This window comes from Melopsittacus undulatus (assembly GCF_012275295.1).
Source record: "Melopsittacus undulatus isolate bMelUnd1 chromosome W unlocalized genomic scaffold, bMelUnd1.mat.Z SUPER_W_unloc_9, whole genome shotgun sequence".
In the NCBI taxonomy this organism is placed as follows: domain Eukaryota; kingdom Metazoa; phylum Chordata; class Aves; order Psittaciformes; family Psittaculidae; genus Melopsittacus; species Melopsittacus undulatus.
In genome coordinates, this window is record NW_022993951.1 from 207,100 (window position 1) to 226,564 (window position 19,465).

The 19,465-nt window shown below is 41.9% G+C and overlaps 1 protein-coding gene across 1 annotated transcript in view; it reads right to left on the bottom strand.

The window, feature by feature from the left end:
* Positions 1–19,465, bottom strand: part of LOC117438313 (C-Maf-inducing protein-like) — a 203,529-nt gene that overhangs the window by 135,343 nt on the left and 48,721 nt on the right. Inside the window, exon 2 of the mRNA XM_034073862.1 lies at positions 4,832–4,957. Coding sequence (XP_033929753.1) covers positions 4,832–4,957 — 126 coding nt within the window. The remainder of the gene's footprint in view (positions 1–4,831; positions 4,958–19,465) is intronic.

Sequence of the window (19,465 nt, forward strand, 5' to 3'; positions counted from 1 at the left end):
AGCATTATCACTGGCTTTATTAAGAATTCGAAATAAACCTCAGTCGAAAGAAGAGGTTAGCCCATTTGAGATTTTGTATGGAAGACCATATCAGTCCCAGTTTAAAGGAGGAAGTCTTCAGGAAGTGGGGAAAGCTATCTCCGACAGTTTTTGATCAATCTGGGAAAACAATTCGAGGAGATAATAAGAGAATAGCAGGGACAAGAGCCAGAGGTTTGGATTATCCGATTCCCCCTTTCAGATCTGGAGACTGGGTTTATGTTAAGAATTTTTCAGGAGATCCTCTACAGGAGAAGTGGAGTGGACCGTACCAGATATTACTGACCACCTTTACAGCAGTGAAGATAAAGGAACAACCTGCTTGGATGCATTATTCAAGAAGAAAGAAAGAACAAGAACCAGAGAAGACATGGCAGATCGAACCTTCAGGACCCTTACGTATGAAATTGCGTTGGTCATAATTTGGACTCGTATGAGAACTGGTGCACAAGCTTGGGACCAGAAGTTATACCTGAAATTAATGCAAAATGTTACTGAAGTCTTTAATCGTAGTGACTGTTGGGTGTGTGCACAGTTGCCTAAATCAGGAGAAAGCCTGGAACTCTCATCAACTGGAGTTCCAATTCCTAACACTGTTTCATGGACAAATCTGTGGGTAAACACTAGCAATTTGTATTCAAAGGGAAGGTTGAGATTTGGAATACTTAATCCTAATCCAGGTAATAAATATCTCACCTGTGCACAAAGATGTATTACACCAGGAACCAGGGTAGGAGACCATACTTGATTAATGCCACAGATGTAGGTCACCATTCAAATTGCAATCACACTATTAAAATAGATGGTATCGTAGTTCAGTGGCGCCTCATTCCTTAAGGGAAAGGATGGTATTGGTTATGTGGAAAAAATGATTATAAGACCTTACTCCCCAACTGGAAGGGGGCATGCACCTTAGGTGCTGTAATTCCCACTTTTACTATTATTGACAGGTATCCTTCCGAAACCTGGATTAGAAGTTTCATTAAACGGCTTAAGCGAGGGTTTAACCAAATTATTGAACGGTGTATTGCATTTCATAGTTTTGTGAGAGGGCTAATTCCATCTTTGGGAATGGCTCCAGACATGTTATTGGCATCACAAGGAGGAGTTTGTTCCAGAATCAATGAAAGTTGTTGTTCCTACATAGACCAAAGTGGCAGAATTGAAACAGATCTGGAGGAAATTTGGAAACAAACTAAGATATTTAATAAAATGGCCATGGATGACACTTCCTGGGGTTTTGAAGAAATATGGAAAAAGTTAACTTCATGGTTACCAAATATCTCCTGGTTGAGGCAACTGATTGCAAGAATATTGATGTTAATTATTTTAATATTGATTACTTGTGGTATGATTCAATGTTCCCTTTGGTGTTGTAAACTATCTATGATCAATTATGAAGATTGGAAAGGGAATGAAATTAAGCACCAAGTAGAAATGGGAAATTATTTCAAAAGGACTTTTGATGGTAATGGTAATATATAAAATGTTGCAAAAGAATTTGCAAAAGGAAAGAAAAAGGGGGGATTGAAACAAGGGGAACACAAAATCACAAAATGGAATATATAAACCTTTAGAATTAGTTTTAAGCAATGTTAAGTTTGATGGCTTTGTAACAGTAGCAGTGGAAAATTACTGAGGTGCATGGTACATAGAAAAAAAAAATAGAGTACAGCTAGAGAACATACTGGCACAAGGTAAATTGTTATAGTTGATGTAGTTTAAAGAAAAACAGTCTAGAAAAACAGGACACAGGGATAAGGAGTATCAGGAAGAACATGGCAGGTGTCCAGGATGGGCTACAGTTAAACTAACTGATAAGTAGGAGGATAGGAGGATTATTATGTCTCTGGTGCTAACGAGCCAATTAAACTGGTATAAGCATCTACTGCGCATGCTTCAGAGGCTGCCAGAAGTGATGAAGATTGTTGGAAGAAGTAAGTGACCCTCAGAGACCACCACCACAATTCTGTATGTATGCGGGGAGCTTTCTGGAAAATGATGTAATCCTTACGTGAATATGTATGTATGGCCAGGGACTATATAAGGATGGCTTGTGTAGCAATATGGGGACACAGGTTATGAGGAGTTATTCTCTGTGTCTCCCGGAGCTGCAATAAAGAATACCTGCTTGTTAGCTTGAAAACTTTGTTGGCAATTATGTTCCTGGAATTTTTTTGAATTGATATACATATATATACATCCACAGAGAGAGAGAGAGATAATTCCTTAGTACATGGACCAACCCCTATAGGACTGCTGAGTCCATTCATTCCATGATGTTGGGCTCCATCTCTTGTAACAGTCTTTCAGAGCAGGAGAGGCTGTGTGCAGTGTTCACACTCATGAATGACACGGGCAATAGTGTCCATTGTTATGTCCACCCCTCTATCATGAGTCCATCTCTATGCTGCATATCTTCCCTGATGGCCTGAAGTGTCATGGGTCCACCATGCTCAAAATAATTCACCCTCCCCTTCAGCAGTTTCTGCAATTTGTCATCAGGGACTCCATACAGCTGCCTTACATCTGCAATGCTTCCAAAGCACTGGAAGGGCCCAGTGGACTAGGTACTTGCCCATACTGTTCCCCTCACCCTGCCACTCATGACTGTCCAGCCTCGGGGAAAATCTCTTGGTGGTCCTTTAATGTCATCTAAGCCTAGACAAGACTCAAACCTAACTTTGCTTAACTTTCGAGATCAGACAAAATGGTCGTGGATAAAACACATACTGCATGTGTGCCAACATGATGATCCCCATCACAATCAGCAGGCAGGTCTCAAGGGTATCCAAAGGCCATTCAAAACCCTCAGAAGTTTCAAACAATGCTGCTGTACTTGTCACTGGGGCTGGTGTAGCTGCTGTGCTTGGAGCTGGAGTAGATGTGCTGTGTGCTGCCGTTGGAGTTTGAGTAGCTGCTGTAGTTGTTGCAGGCGTGTGTGGGAATGTCTCCCTCATAGGCTGACCACTCGAGGAAGGGAAAAAAAGTGTAATTGCTAAACACTTCCATTATATACCTCCCAAAGTAGAGAGGTGGTGACCACACTGGGAACGCAAGACAGATCAGTTTCATGATCAATGATTCATTGCATTACAAGTCATTACCATGAAGTGCAGTGAAACAAGAGCCTTAGGCTAAGGCCCCCAGCTGATAAACACTAAACCAGCAAATACGGGCTGTAAGTAAAGTACAACATGCTGAAACTGTGAGATCAAGTGCAGCAACTTTGAGAGCCAATAAATCAGCATTGTGACGAGTGACTATTAATCCAAAACAATAAATTCTTATCACAAATATTATTAGACACACTCTGGTCAGATTTGTCATTATCTCAATCCTTCATGCCCCACGTTGGACGCCAGAAAGAACTGTCGTGGTTTAAGCCCAGTCGGCAACTCAGCCACTCAGCCCACTCACTCACTGCCCCCCCCCTTCCCCCCCGGAGGGACGGGGAGGAAAATTTAAAGAATGTACAGTATAACACAAACCACTACTGCTGCCACCGATAATAATAATTATAAGGGAAATAACAAGGGAAGAGAATACAACCGCTTACCACCCGCCGACCGATACCCAGCCTGAGCCAAACAGTGATCCCTCCCGGGTTACTACCCCAGCTTATATACTGGGCATGCCGTGCTGTGGTATGGAATACCTCCTTGGCTAGTTTGGGTCAGATGTCCTGTCTCTGCTTCCTCCCTGGCAGAGCATGAGACTCAGAAATTCTTTGGTCAGAGTAAACATTCTGTCCAGCAACTAAAAACATCACATCATTCAGTATGTTCCCATATTTTTATCTATTGGACAGCATTTTGTGCAAAAGCAGTAGAGTTAATGTGTGAGTGTACACACCCAAATACACAAGTTCTATTATGATCAATCCAGTGATTCATACTTTTTCAAGAAAAAATATCCGTTTTGATTTTTCAGGAGTTATCCACAGGTTAAACTGATCTTCACATTTTCTGCAGAAATTGCTCACCCAGTCTCTTGACAATCTCTGCATGAAATGCATATACAATAGTCATAGCTGTATATTCAAGTGAAAAAGTAAATTCCCAAAGGGAAACAGGTAAAATTGTCTTTGAAACAATGTGGTAAGAATTAAGTTGGAGTCAACTTAGCCTACGTTCTGACTATTCAAAGTTATTTGTGGGCACAGCAGCTGGGTTTTCAAGTGCTTTGCTTTTCCTATTTGAAAGCAGTTCCAAAGTTCAGTGGAGTCCTTTTCTGTCTCTAAAACTTGCACTGACCTAAGCCTCATGAGAGGATGAAGAAATCTGGAATAACGTAAACACAGCATGTTCAGTTTGAAAACAACACTTAGAGAACTAGCATATGTAGACATACAAATGTCTACATATGTCTTCCAGTGAAGATAAAATATATTTTTTAAAAAGATACCTGTCAGTATCAGTGCAAGTTATGGGTTTCCTATATGAATTGAAGGATGAAATTTTTAATTTGTTTCATGCAGGAATAGGACTATATGCAAAACCACAATTGTTCCAGTCCCGAATCAATGTGCCTCTCCATAGGGTATTATTTTGATGCACAAAATCAGGAAGAAGATTTAACCACTGTGGCCCAAAATTTCCATTCTGACTGTCAACATAAAGAATTTCAGACTTATCACCCTGATCAAATTTTCTGGTGGTTAGATAATTTGACAGCACTGAGTTTTCTGTCTTTTCTGAGTCCATTTAATTAAGATTTCATGCATAGCAGACGAGATAAAGGAAATTTATAGTAAGAGAGAAAGAAAATTGTATTTTGGTGTTTATGGTACCTGCAGTAAGATAGTACCCCCAGGGACTGTGAGCTGTAAACAGTACTTAGGAGCATTCTCCCAGGAGAGCAGTTGAACATCTTCAATAGCACTGTACGAAATGGAGTTTTCCATGTACCCAGTTGGCTGCAAGAAAACAAAGGAGAGGGGAAAGAAATGTTTACTTAGTCATCAGAAGCTTCACAATTTGAAAGTAAGAACAGCACTATTAAAGTTAGTCTTGGTGTTGAAAATATCTGAAAAATATCTAATTGGAAAGCAAAATTCCTATACAGGCCATTCAACAGAGAGATCCACCCAGACACCCTCATTCAACTCACTCAAGTGTTAAGATCACTCACATAAAAACAAAACCAGGCTAGACCTAGGTGCCTGAAATACAAAAATGTCAAACTACATTTGCTCTGGACCCAAAATCAATGGAAGGCAAATTCAAGTTGAACTAAACATGAAAGAATCTGGCCATACATGCGCTAACCGCATATGAAGAAGCACCTCAATCATACAGACAGAACAGCAGTAGTTTAAATCCACTTGTTCTTCTACCTGGTTGCAAGGTTGATCAAGCAATCATCAAAATCTAGACTGCTTCATTTGACAGTGGTTATTGGGGCTCCAAAGATTCAAGCCTCAGCTTTTGAACTCAAACAAGTTTAAGTAGAGCAACCAACCTACTAACCTAAGCCTATATGTAAGTACTGGTTTCCTGCACAGACTGCTGATGCCCATTTTAAAGTGAAAGAAACAAATAAAACATAAAAAAGTAATTTGAAATCACATGTACAACATAAATTGGTAGTAGCAAGGAAATAAACCTGAAAATCTTTATTAGTACCGCAGTAACTCTTAGGCATTACAGAAGTACAATTATAGAATTATAGAAGAGTTAGGGTTGGAAAGGATCTTAAGATCATCTAGTTCCAACCCCCCTGCCATGGGCAGGGACACCTCACACTAAAACATGTCACACAAGGCCCTGTCCAACCTGGCCTTGAACACTGCGAGGGATGGAGCATTCACAACCTCCTTGGGCAACCCATTCCAGTGCCTCACCACCCTTACAGTAAAGAATTTCTTCCTTATATCCAATCTAAACTTGCCCTATTTAAGTTTGAAGCCATTACTCCTTGTCTTATCACTACAGTCCCTAATGAAGAGTCCCTCACCAGCATCCCTATAAGGCCCCTCTGAGATACTGGAAGGCTCCTATGAGGTCTCCATGCAGCCTTTTCTTCTTTAGGCTGAACAGCCCAAACTTCCTCAGCCTATCTTCATATGGGAGGTGCTCCAGTTCCCTGATCATCCTTGTGGCCCTCCTCTGGACTCATTCCAACAGCTCCATGCCCTTTTTATGTTGAGAACACCAAAACTGTGCACAATACTCCAAGTGAGGTCTCACAAGAGAAGAGTAGAGGGGCAGGACCACCTCCTTTGACCTACTGTTCCGTTTGATGCAGCCCAGGATACAGTTAGCTTTCTGGGCTGTGACAGCACACTGCCGGCTCATGTTAAATTTCTCATCTAGCAACACCCCCAAGTCCTTCTCCGCAGAGCTGCACTGAATCCATTCTCTGCCCAACCTGTAGCTGTGCCTGGGATTGCTCCAACCCAGGTGTAGAACCTTGCACTTGACATGGTTAAACTTCATAAGGTTGGCATCGGCCCATCTCACAAGTGTTTCAAGGTCCCTCTGGATGGCATTTCTTCCCTCCAACACATCAACTGAACCACAGAGCTTGGTGTCATCAGCAAATTTGGTGAGGGCGCACTCAATCCCACTCTCCATGTCACCAACAAAGATGTTGAACAAGACCAGTCCCAACACTGATCCCTGAGGGACGCCACTTGTTACTGGTCTCCAGCCGGACACTGAGCTGTTGACCACAACTCTTTGGATGCGGCCATACAGCCAGTTCTTTATCCACCTAGTGACAAGGATGTTGTGTGGGATAGGGTTGAATGCTTTGCACAAGTCCAGGTAGATGATGTCAACTGCTCTTCCCCAGTCCATCAGTTCCTTAGCCCCATCATAGAAGGCCACCAAATTGGTCAGGCAGGATTTCCCCTTAGTGAAGCCATGCTGGCTGTCACCAAGCACCTTGTTGTTTTTCATGCGCCTTAGCATGACTTCCAGGAGAATCTGCACCAAGATTTTGCCAGGCACAGAGGTGAGACTGACTGGTCTGTAGTTCCTTGGGTCATCCATTTTCCCCTTCTTGAAAATGGGGCTACATTACCATTTTTCCAGTTTTTGGGAACTTCACCTGACTGCAATGATTTTTCAAATATGATGAACAGTGCCTTAGCAACTTCATTCGCCAAGTCCTTCATGAACTGTGGATGGATTTCATCAGGTCCCATGCACTTGTGCACATTCAGGTTCTTAAGATGGTCTCGAACCAGATCCTCTCCTACAGTGGGCCCAAGGTCTAGGTTTTCACAGTCCCTGCGTCCCCCTTCCAAGACTTGGGTGCTGCGGTCAGAGCCTTTGCCAGTGAAGACTGAGGTACAGAAGTCATTAAGAACCTCAGCCGTCTCCAAATCCAGGGTAGGCAGCTCTCGTGATAGCTTCCAGAGAGGGCCCACGTTGCCCCTATTCTATCTTTTATTTGCCATGTAACTATAGAATCCCTTCCTGTAATCTTTCACATCCCTAGCCTAGTTTAATTCTAACTGGGCCTTAGCTTTCCTAACCTGGTCCCTAGCTTCCCAGACAACATCCCTGTATTCTTCTCAGGCCGCCAGTCTTTGCTTCCACCTTTTATAAGCCTCTTTTTTTTTCCCTTGAAGTTTCCTCAGAAGCTCCTTATCCATCCAAGGGGGTCTCCTGTCCCTCCTGATGCACTTCTTTCTAGTGAGGATGCAACATTCCTGAGCTTGGAGCAGGTGATCCTTGAATATCAGCCAACAGCCTTGGGCACCCCTGCCCTCTAGGACTATATCCCATGGAACCTTACTAAGCAGATTCCTGAAGAGGCCAAAGTCTGCTCTCCTGAAGGCCAGGGCAGTGAGCTTGCTGCATGCTCTTCTCACTGTCCTGAGGATCTCGAACTTGACCATCTCATGATCGCTACAACCAAGGCTGCCTCAGAGCTTCAGATTTCCAATGAGCCCCTCCCTGTTGGTGAGCACAAGGTCAAGTATAGCAACTCTCCTTGTCGGCTCCTCTATTGCTTACAGAAGGAAGCTGTCTTCCACACAATCGAAGAACCTCCTGGACTGCTTGTGCCAGGCTGTTCCGTCCCTCCAACAGGTATCGGAGTGGTTGAAATCCCCCATGAGGATCCCCTCGCTCAGGTGTTGAAGATGTCCTCTCTCGAGCTACTCACCTCAGCAATATCTCTGAGATAAGCTGAAATATATATATGTACGTATACAAACATGCATAAACTTATGTCCTGAACATAAGTAAACACACAGAAATATAGCTGTCTATCTATCAAGTATGCATACATACACCATACTTTATGCAAGTCTTCATGTCGTTAAAGTAATCTGAATAATTAACAGAGGTCCTCAAAGACATAATTTATTTCGCTTTGCTAGAGTGTAAAGAAGCTGACTAGTATTGCTATGGCAGAGAAAATGCTTTCTTAAAAAATGATTAATCCCACCATGTGGAAAACCCTTGGATTGGCCATGACTTGTCAGAGAATAGAGCTCATTACGTTTATGAATTATATTCTCATGATTTGCCGAGGTGAGCAGCTCCAGAGAGGACGCCTTCAGCACCAGACTGAAGAAAACACAGGTTCCAGGAGTCTTGATCCTGAATAGCAAGAACCACCAAAAGAGCCTCAAGTCCTCATCAGGACATTCCCATGAGATGTCATCTCTGCCAACTTAAGCAGTGGAGTCATAGGGAGCAGTGACAAGAGGGATGGCATCACCCCAAGCAGATAAAACACTGCCCTTGGGAGCATAATGCGACAGTTTGCCTGGCACTTTGTACAGACAGAACAATATGAGACCTGGTACTACAGGACCAGGAAAATGAGGAAGTTGATGATAAGGGATCCAGGTTAGAAGAGCTCCCACAGAAAAGTCAGAGAACACTTCATTTTCTGACCAGCTATACGAGAAAAAAAAAGTGGTGGTAATTGGTGACTCCGCACTAAGGGGAACAGAGGACTCCATATGTCGGCCTGACCAGACTCACAGAGAAGTCTGCTGCCTCCCTGGGGGCAGGATAAGGGATGACACGAGAAAACTAACTAATCTGGTATGGCCCTCTGACTCCATGTCACAGTTTAAGCCCAGACGGCAACCCAGAAGCAAGCAGCCACTCACTCACTCCCCCCCTTCTACACTGTGCTCCCGGAGAGATGGGGAGAACCAAAAGAATGTAACTCCTGCAGGTTGACATAAGAACAGTCCAGTAACTAAAGTATAACACAAAAACAGTACCACTACCACCAATAATAATAATCAGGGAAATAACAAGGGAAGAGAATACAACCACTCACCGAACGATACCCAGCCCGACCTGAGCAGTGATCTAGCAAAAGGTACAGGAATTAGTGCACAAGCAATTGCAGGCAGGACATATAGTCCCGTCCACTAGTCCCTGGAACACCCCGGTGTTCACTAACCCTAAAAAATCAGGAAAGTGGAGACTGTTACATGACCTGAGAGCAGTTAATGCAGTTAATGCAGGATATAGGTGCACTGCAGCCAGGGCTGCCCTCACCAACTATCATTCCAGAGGATTGGGAACTGCTGATAATCGATGTGAAAGACTGTTTCTTCACTATAAAACTTCATCCAGAGGACTGTGAAAAGTTCACATTTATGGTGCCTAGTGTTAACAAACAGACGCCGGCAAAGTGATATCATTGGATCGTTTTGCCACAAGGTATGAAAAATTCCCCCACAATTTGTCAGACTTATGTGGCATGGGCACTAACTCCGTTGCATAGACAGTATCGTGATATGCTGATTTATCACTATATGGATGACATCCTGTTTGCAGCAAAAAATCTACCAGATGATATTTTAGCAACCATTGCCACAGCATTGCGAACAAGAGGATTGACTATTGCCCCTGAAAAAATCCAGTGACAAGCCCCCTGGAACTATCTGGGGTGGCAGATAACTGGCAGTTCAATTAAGCCTCAAAAGATTGTTTTAACAAGTAAGATTGAAACATTAACAGATGTTCAAAAGTTGATGGGAGACATTAAATGGGTTCAAACTGTTTGTGGAATCACTAATGATGACTTAGCGCCATTAATGCCATTGTTAGGACAGGCATCAGAAGGCGACACCCTACGGCAATTATCTGATATCCAGAGAGAGGCTTTGCATCATAGACAAGATTGGCTTGGCGATGGTTTCTCGTAGAATCCATGACCTACTGATTTTGTTCTTTATCCTCAATTCCAGTTCTCAGAATGCCCACCTGTTTGGCATTATCGGCCAGCTACCTGAAGGTCAGCTGCGTATATTAAAATGGATTTTTCTTCTGTTTCAACCCAAAAAGACTATTGTGACCAGACCAGAGCAATTTGCGCAGTTAATTATGAAAGGTCCACTCGAATTATTGATCTTGTGGTTCAGGACCCAGCTTCTATTTCTAAACCAATAACCCAGGATTATTTGAACTACTTTGAAACAAGGGGAACAAAAAAATCACAAAATGGAATATATAAACCTTTAGAATTAGTTTTAAGCAATGTTAAGTTTGATGGCTTTGTAACAGTAGCAGTGGAAAATTACTGAGGTGCATAATACATAGAAAAAAATAGAGTACAGATAGAGAACATACTGGCACAAGATAAATCGTTATAGTTGAGGTAGTCTTAAGAAAAACAGTCTAGAAAAACAGGACACAGGGATATGGAGTATCTGGGAATAGCAGGTGTCCAGGATAGGCTACGGGTAAACTAACTGATAAGTAGGAGGATAGGAGGGTTATTATATCTCTGGTGCTAACAAACCAATTAAACTGGTACAGGCACCTACTGCGCCTGCTTCAAAGGCTGCCAGAAGTGATGAAGATTGTTGGAAGAAGTAAACGACCCTCAGAGACCACCACCACAATTCTGTACACATGCGGGGAGCTTTCTGGAAAGTGATGTAATCCATACGTAACCTCATGAATATGTATGTATGGCCAGGGACTATATAAGGATGGCTTGTGTAGCAATAGGGAGACACACATCAGGAAAAGTTATCCCCTGTGTCTCCTGGCGCCACAGTAAAGAATACCTGTTTGTCAGCTTGAAAACTTTGTTGGCAAGTTTGTTCTTGGAGTTTTCTCTGAATCAATTTGGCACCCCAGATGGGACCCTCTCTGCTCGGCTGCAGGACTCGCTGGGGGGGGGAGAGTTCGGACGCTGAAAGTGAGACTACCCTGAGGGGATTAGTGTCATAGTGTGGCTCCAGAGACTGAATTGGTACCAGACTGACAGGGACCTAGGGAATCTACCTTAGCAGATCCACTGGTTAAATTAAAAGTAGGAACTAGAGGAAAAAAAGTGGAATTCTAGTGGATAGAGGAGCAACTTACTCGGTGTTAAATCTGAGAGAAAGGAATTTGTTACAGATGTGGGAGCTACTGGCCACCAAGAAAAAGAGAAAAAAAAAAACCACAAACAACCCGAGGCATTCTTTCTGAAACCCTTAAAGTACAAATTGGGAAAACAAATAGGAATGCATAAATTTTTATGCATGCCAAATTCTCTAAAATCTTTCTTAGGGTGAGAAGCAACATTTAAAGAAGGCAGAATGGAATTTAGAGTTAAAAACAAGCAGTTAATTGCAGTTTTGAGTTTATCTTTAATTCAACAGAAAAGCAAACAGGAGGACCTCCCTGAAATAGAAGAAATCTTTAATCAGGTATATCTGGGAGTATGGGCATCCGAAGTTCCAGGTAGGGCAAAAAATGCTTTTCCTGTTAAAGTGGAAATAAAAGGGGAGCCTGCCCAATTAGAATAAAACAATATCCCTGAAAATTAGAAGATCAAAGGGAATTAAAAAAAAAAGTAATTGATAAATTTTAAAATATAATTATTAATTGAATGTGAATTGGAATATAATATTCTGGACAGTAAAGAAATAGGATGATAAAAGTTGCAGACTGGCTCAAGATCTGATAGCAGTCAACAAAATTGCAGAGGATATTTGTCCAGTAGTAGCTACTTTGTATGATTTATTGACTAAATTGAATAATAATAATCAGAAATGGTTTGCCATCTTGGATTTAAAGGATGCTTTCTTTTGCTTACCATCGGCCAAAGAAAGACAAAATTTATTTGCTTTTGAATGGGAAAATACTGACACAGGAAGGGAAACTTAATTAACTTGGACAGTATTACCTAAAGGGTTTAAAACAGTCCAGCAATTTCTGGAAATCAGCACGAGAACTAGGATCATGGAAGCCACCTGCTCAGATGGGGACTCTGTTACAATATGTGGATGACCTATTAATTGCTACAAAAATAAAGGAACAATGTATCCAGTGGACAGTGGAATTATTAACTTTTCTGGGACTGAATGGTTATTGGGTATCCAGACAAAAGGCCCAACTAATCCAAACCCTAGTTTCCTACCTAGGATATGAAATAACAGGAGGACAGAGAGGACTTGGAGCTGCTACAAAAGAAGCCATCTGTCAGACTCCACGACCATCAACTGGCAAGGATCTCCGGACATTACTGGGAATGACTGGATGGTACAGACTTTGGATCCATGATTACGGTGTTCTGGTAAGACCACTATATGAACTGTTGAAGGGAAACCCTCCCTCTTTAGAATGGATTGATTCAGCAGAGGGGGGTTTTAGAAATTTAAAAACAGAGCTAATGAGAGCTGCAGCTCTGTGACTTCCGGATGTAACTAAATCCTTTTGGCTATATTCCTATGAAGAACAGGGAATAGCTTTGGGGGTCCTTGCTCAAAAACTAGGACCCTACAGAAGGGCAGTGACGTGTTTTTCAAAACAGCTGGATGAAGCCAGCAAAGGATGGCCCAGATGCCTAAGGGCTGTGGCAGCAGTTGTCATGAATATTGAAGAAGCTCGCAAATTCACCTTGGGACAAAATTTACTGTGCTAATGTCCCATGTTGTATCAGCAGTCCTGGAACAGAAAGGAGCCCACTGGTTATCTCCTTCATGTTTTTTTAAATACCAGGCCACCCCTGTGGAACAAGATGATATAGAAAGTGTGGTCACTAACGTCAATCCAGCATCCTTTTTGCAGGAACAATCGACAGAACCACTAACACATGACTGCTTGGCCACTATAGAGACTGTATATTCGAGCCGACCAGACTTGAAAGAAAAACCTCTGGAAGATGCTGATTCTTGGTTTACTGATGGTAGTAGCTTCATGAAAAATGGTAAACTAAAGGCAGGATATGCCATTAACACCACTTCACAGGTAACAGGGGCTAAACCTTTACCCTGGAACACCTCTGCCCAGAAGACAGAAATAATAGCATTAACGAGAGCCCTGGAATTGGCTAAAGATAAAAGGATAAATATTTGGACTGATTATGCACATGGTGCTATCTGGAAAGAACGAGGACTTTTGAACAAACATGCTACAGGAATTCTACAATTACTGGAGGATGTTCAGCTACCTGAAGAAGTAGCTGTTATGTACTGTAAAGGACATCAACAATTCGACTCTGATCAGGAAACTGGAAATAATTTGACCAATTTTGAAGCCAAACGAGCAGTTGAACAATCACAAATCATGTCCTTAATCCCTGATGGAAAACTAACAATTGAAAAATCTAAACCTAGGTATTCAAAAGAGGATAGAAAATTGATTGAGGATCTAAAAGGACAGGAAAATAAAGAGGAATGGGTTCAGATACCTGACGGGCGCATTGTAATCCCCTATAACCAACTCTGGAAGTTAGTTCAGGGAGAACATAATAAAACTCATTGGGGTAGCAACTCTTTAGATAAATTAATGCAAAATGTTACTGAAGTTTTTAATCGTAGTGACTGTTGGTTGTGTGCAAAGTTGCCTAAATCAGGAGAAAGCCTGGAACTCCCATTAATTGGAGTTCCAATTCCTAACACTGTTTCATGGAAAAATCTGTGGTTGAACACTAGCAATTTGTATTCAAACAAAAGATTAAAATTTGGAATAATTAATCCTAATCCAGGCAATAAATATTACATCTGTGCACAAAGATGTATTACATTGGGAACCAGGGTAGGAGACCATACTTGCTTAAATGCCACAGATGTAGGTCACCATTCAAATTGCAATTGCACTATTAATATAGATGGTATTGTAGTTCAGTGGTGGCCCCTTCATAAAGGGAAAGGATGGTATTGGTTATGCGGAGAAAATGCTTATAAGACTTTATCCTTCCGGAACCTGGATTAGAAGTTTCGTTAAATGGACTAAGCGAAGATTTAACCCTATTATTGAACAGCACACTGCATTTCAAAGTTTTGTGAGAGGGCTAGTTCCATCTTTGGGAGTAAGTGAATTAGAGAAAGCAATTGTAAATATCTCAGCAACCATAGAGGAAATGGAAAGTAAATATATTGATATAATGCAGGCAGAACAACAAGACATAACCAGCCTATCTTAGGTGGTATAAAACTTAATGGCTCCAGACATGTTATTGGCATCACAAGGAGGAGTTTGTTCCATAATCAATGAAAGTTGTTGTTCCTACATAGACCAAAGTGGCAGAATTGAAACAGATCTGGAGGAAATTTGGAAACAAACTAAGATATTTCATGAGACGGCCATGGATGACACCTCCTATGGTTTCGAAGAAATATGGTAAAAGTTAACTTCATGGTTACCTAATCTCTCCTGGCTGAGGCAACTGGCTGCAAGAATATTGATGTTACTTATTTTAATATTGATTAGTTGTGGTATGATACAATGTTCCCTCTGGTGTTTATCCTTATATAGACCCTGGCCATACATACATATTCATGAGGTTACGTATGGATTACATCACTTTCCAGAAAGCTCCCCGCATGCGTACAGAACTGTGGTGGTGGTCTGTGAGGGTTGTTTACTTCTTCCAACAATCTTCATCACTTCTGGCAGCCTTTGAAACACGCACAGTAGATGCTTGTACCAGTTTAATTGGTTTGTTAGCACCAGAGACATAATAACCCTCCTATCCTACTACTTATCAGTTAGTTTACCTGTAGCCTATCCTGGACACCTGCTATTCCCAGATACTCCTTATCCCTGCGTCCTGTTTTTCTAGACTGTTTTTCTTAAGACTACATCAATTATAATGATTTATCTTGTGCCAGTATGTTCTCTATCTGTACTCTATTTTTTTCTATGTATTATGTAGCTCAGTAATTTTCCACTGCTACTGTTACAAAGCCATTGATCTTAACATTGCTTAAAACTAATTCTAAAGGTTTATATTTTCCATTTTTGTGTTCCCCTTGTTTCAATTCCCCCGTTTTTCTGCCGTTTTGCAAATTCTTTTGCAACATTTTATATATTACCATCACCATCAAAAGTCCTTTTGAAATAATTTCCCATTTCTACTCGGTGCTTAATTTCATTCCTTCTCCAATCTTCATAATTGATCATAGATAGTTTACAACACCAAAGGGAACATTGTATCATACCACAACTAATCAATATTAAAATAATTAACATCAATATTCTTGCAGCCAGTTGCCTCAACCAGGAGAGATTAGGTAACCATGAAGTTAACTTTTTCCATATTTCTTCAAAACTTCAGGAAGTGTCATCCATGGCCATTTAATTAAATATCTTAGTTTGTTCCTAAATTTCCTCCAGATCTGTTTCAATTCTGCCACTTTGGTCTATGTAGGAACAACAACTTTCACTGATTATGGAACAAACTCCTCCTTTTCCCAGATTGATCAAAAACTGTCGGAGATAGCCTTCCCTCACTTCCTGAAGACTTTCTACCTTAAACTGGGACTGTTATGGTCTTCCATATAAAATTTCAAATGCGCTAACCTCTTCTTTCGACTGAGTTTGAATTCTTATTAGAGCCAGTGGTAAACCTTGGTAGGAATATAATTTCATTTCCTGACATATTTTACTAATTTGTTGTTCGAACAGATGGTTTATCTTTTCTACGTGCCCACTGGCCTGAGGACTGTATGGAACATGTACTTGCCAATCAATTTCCGACTTTTGCAAATTTCTTGAAACAATTTTGCACTAAACTGTGAACCTCAGTCGGAAGAAATTGCCGCTGGTACTCCAAAGCGAGGTATTATCTCCTTAAATAATGTTTTAATCAGTTGTCTTGCATAATTTATTCTACAAGGGAATGCTTCTGGCCAGCCAGAAAAAGTATCTGTTAACTCCAACAAATATCAACAACCCCCTTTTCTTGATAATTCAGAAAAATCTATTTGCCAGTGCTGTCCCGGGTAAATTCCTCTCCCAATTGTCCCAATTTGATTTCTATTTTCATGCTAGTTTTATGCTTATTCTTAAGACATAGCTGACATTGTTTTGTCACGGATTGAACTGTGGTGTATAGATTTCTTCCTACAATTTGTTTGTCTAAATTTTTATCTAAAGAGTTGCTACCCCAATGAGTTTTATTATGTTCTCCCTGAACTAACTTCCAGAGTTGGTTATAGGGGATTACAATGCGCCCGTCAGGTATCTGAACCCATTCCTCTTTATTTTCCTGTCCTTTTAGATCCTCAATCAATTTTCTATCCTCTTTTGAATACCTAGGTTTAGATTTTTCAATTGTTAGTTTTCCATCAGGGATTAAGGACATGATTTGTGATTGTTCAACTGCTCGTTTGGCTTCAAAATTGGTCAAATTATTTCCAGTTTCCTGATCAGAGTCGAATTGTTGATGTCCTTTACAGTACATAACAGCTACTTCTTCAGGTAGCTGAACATCCTCCAGTAATTGTAGAATTCCTGTAGCATGTTTGTTCAAAAGTCCTCGTTCTTTCCAGATAGCACCATGTGCATAATCAGTCCAAATATTTATCCTTTTATCTTTAGCCAATTCCAGGGCTCTCGTTAATGCTATTATTTCTGTCTTCTGGGCAGAGGTGTTCCAGGGTAAAGGTTTAGCCCCTGTTACCTGTGAAGTGGTGTTAATGGCATATCCTGCCTTTAGTTTACCATTTTTCATGAAGCTACTACCATCAGTAAACCAAGAATCAGCATCTTCCAGAGGTTTTTCTTTCAAGTCTGGTCGGCTCGAATATACAGTCTCTATAGTGGCCAAGCAGTCATGTGTTAGTGGTTCTGTCGATTGTTCCTGCAAAAAGGATGCTGGATTGACGTTAGTGACCACACTTTCTATATCATCTTGTTCCACAGGGGTGGCCTGGTATTTAAAAAAACATGAAGGAGATAACCAGTGGGCTCCTTTCTGTTCCAGGACTGCTGATACAACATGGGACATTAGCACAGTAAATTTTGTCCCAAGGTGAATTTGCGAGCTTCTTCAATATTCATGACAACTGCTGCCACAGCCCTTAGGCATCTGGGCCATCCTTTGCTGGCTTCATCCAGCTGTTTTGAAAAACACGTCACTGCCCTTCTGTAGGGTCCTAGTTTTTGAGCAAGGACCCCCAAAGCTATTCCCTGTTCTTCATAGGAATATAGCCAAAAGGATTTAGTTACATCCGGAAGTCACAGAGCTGCAGCTCTCATTAGCTCTGTTTTTAAATTTCTAAAACCCCCCTCTGCTGAATCAATCCATTCTAAAGAGGGAGGGTTTCCCTTCAACAGTTCATATAGTGGTCTTACCAGAACACCGTAATCATGGATCCAAAGTCTGTACCATCCAGTCATTCCCAGTAATGTCCGGAGATCCTTGCCAGTTGATGGTCGTGGAGTCTGACAGATGGCTTCTTTTGTAGCAGCTCCAAGTCCTCTCTGTCCTCCTGTTATTTCATATCCTAGGTAGGAAACTAGGGTTTGGATTAGTTGGGCCTTTTGTCTGGATACCCAATAACCATTCAGTCCCAGAAAAGTTAATAATTCCACTGTCCACTGGATACATTGTTCCTTTATTTTTGTAGCAATTAATAGGTCATCCACATATTGTAACAGAGTCCCCATCTGAGCAGGTGGCTTCCATGATCCTAGTTCTCGTGCTGATTTCCAGAAATTGCTGGACTGTTTTAAACCCTTTAGGCAATACTGTCCAAGTTTGTTGGGGGTCGAGCATGGGCGCTTTAACAGGCTTACAGCAAGCTGTGAGAAAGTGAACCTCTGACCCCAGGCTAAAAGAAGAAGCGTCAAGATCAGCAAAACAGGAACGCAATAACAAGATGCCAGAAGCATGATGTAACGCTAAGCTGAAGCGAAGGTGTGAAACCAATCAGGAGAGGTAAAGTGGAGCGTGTACCCCTCGTGGGCAAAGTGAAGCAGCCAATCAAGTAATGCGTGATCGCGTGTAAGACAGTATATTAAGAGCAGCCTTGTAATCAATAAACGGAGCATTTTGTGAACCTACATCGTATCGGTGTTTTCTCCCCTCCACCTGGCCGCGGCATTCTGGTGACCCCAACGTGATACCAGGAGAGAGAGAGACCGCGGACGAGAGAAGGTGGAGATCCCGGCTGCCCGAGAGAGGCAGGAAAGGAGCTCAAATTACGTGGCCACGGCTGACCGGTGAGTCAGGCAGACTGCGGTCTGGTTCGGGATGGGTTTCGCTGTATCAGCGATAGAAAAGGCTACAATAGAAGGAGTGCTATGCGTAGCGAAGAAAACAGGGTACTCGATACCCCGACAGGAACTTGTGGACTTTTTATTTTGGTGCCAACGAAGGGGGTTGTTAGAAAATACGAGACAGTTATTCTCCAAAGATCAATGGCGTAAGATAGGGGAAGAATTGTGGGAGTCGGTGAAGCTTTTAATCTCGAGACTTGGGAGAAAATTACTAAGGAAGAAGCCCCTGATTTATGGATGTTTTCAGTCCTTCCTAAGGTGAAGGGAGCAACCCTTAAAGAGAAAGACCTAAAGTTAATGTTGAAATGGTCGAAGACACGTTACCCAGAGATTTATGAGTCTACCGGATTTGAGATATCCTTGTGGAATGGGGCAGGAGTTAAGCTGTGGAATGCAGCCACGAAAGGCAATGAAGCTGTGAAAAGTTTGTTAGTCATTTGGAGAACTGTTTTAGAGATGTTAAAGTCAAAAAAAAAATGAGATCATGGAGACCAGCGTGCAACTCCCCCCCCCCACCCTCCCCCCCAAACCTCCGCTGGTTGCTGCCATGGCTGTGAAGACTGAAGATGAGGATGAAGACGATCCTTTCGACCTGAGCCCTATTGACCCCGAGAAGGAGCCTGTGCACATTCATCAGTTTGTTATTGCTGATCCTGAGATTCTGATGCCTGATAATGCCAATGCTGACCTGGATGGTGCTTTTGACCTGGAGCCTATTCATCCGGAAAAGAAGCCTGATTTATATCCCCCATATCCTCACGATAAATGGGTAGCTGTAAAGGGAGAAGTGAGATGGGTGGGGGATGTGGATGTATTGCACGGTTTCCCGTGGTGTGTGTGCTTCCCACCTGAGATGGGAAGGTCTCTTGTATGCTCTTATCAGGGGTAACGGGCAGAATGTGTCAGACCGTGGAGTTGGGACCCCGTATACAACTCCTTTGATACAGTCTCTCTGTGATACTCATGTACTTGAAGTTGGTAAACATAAGTAT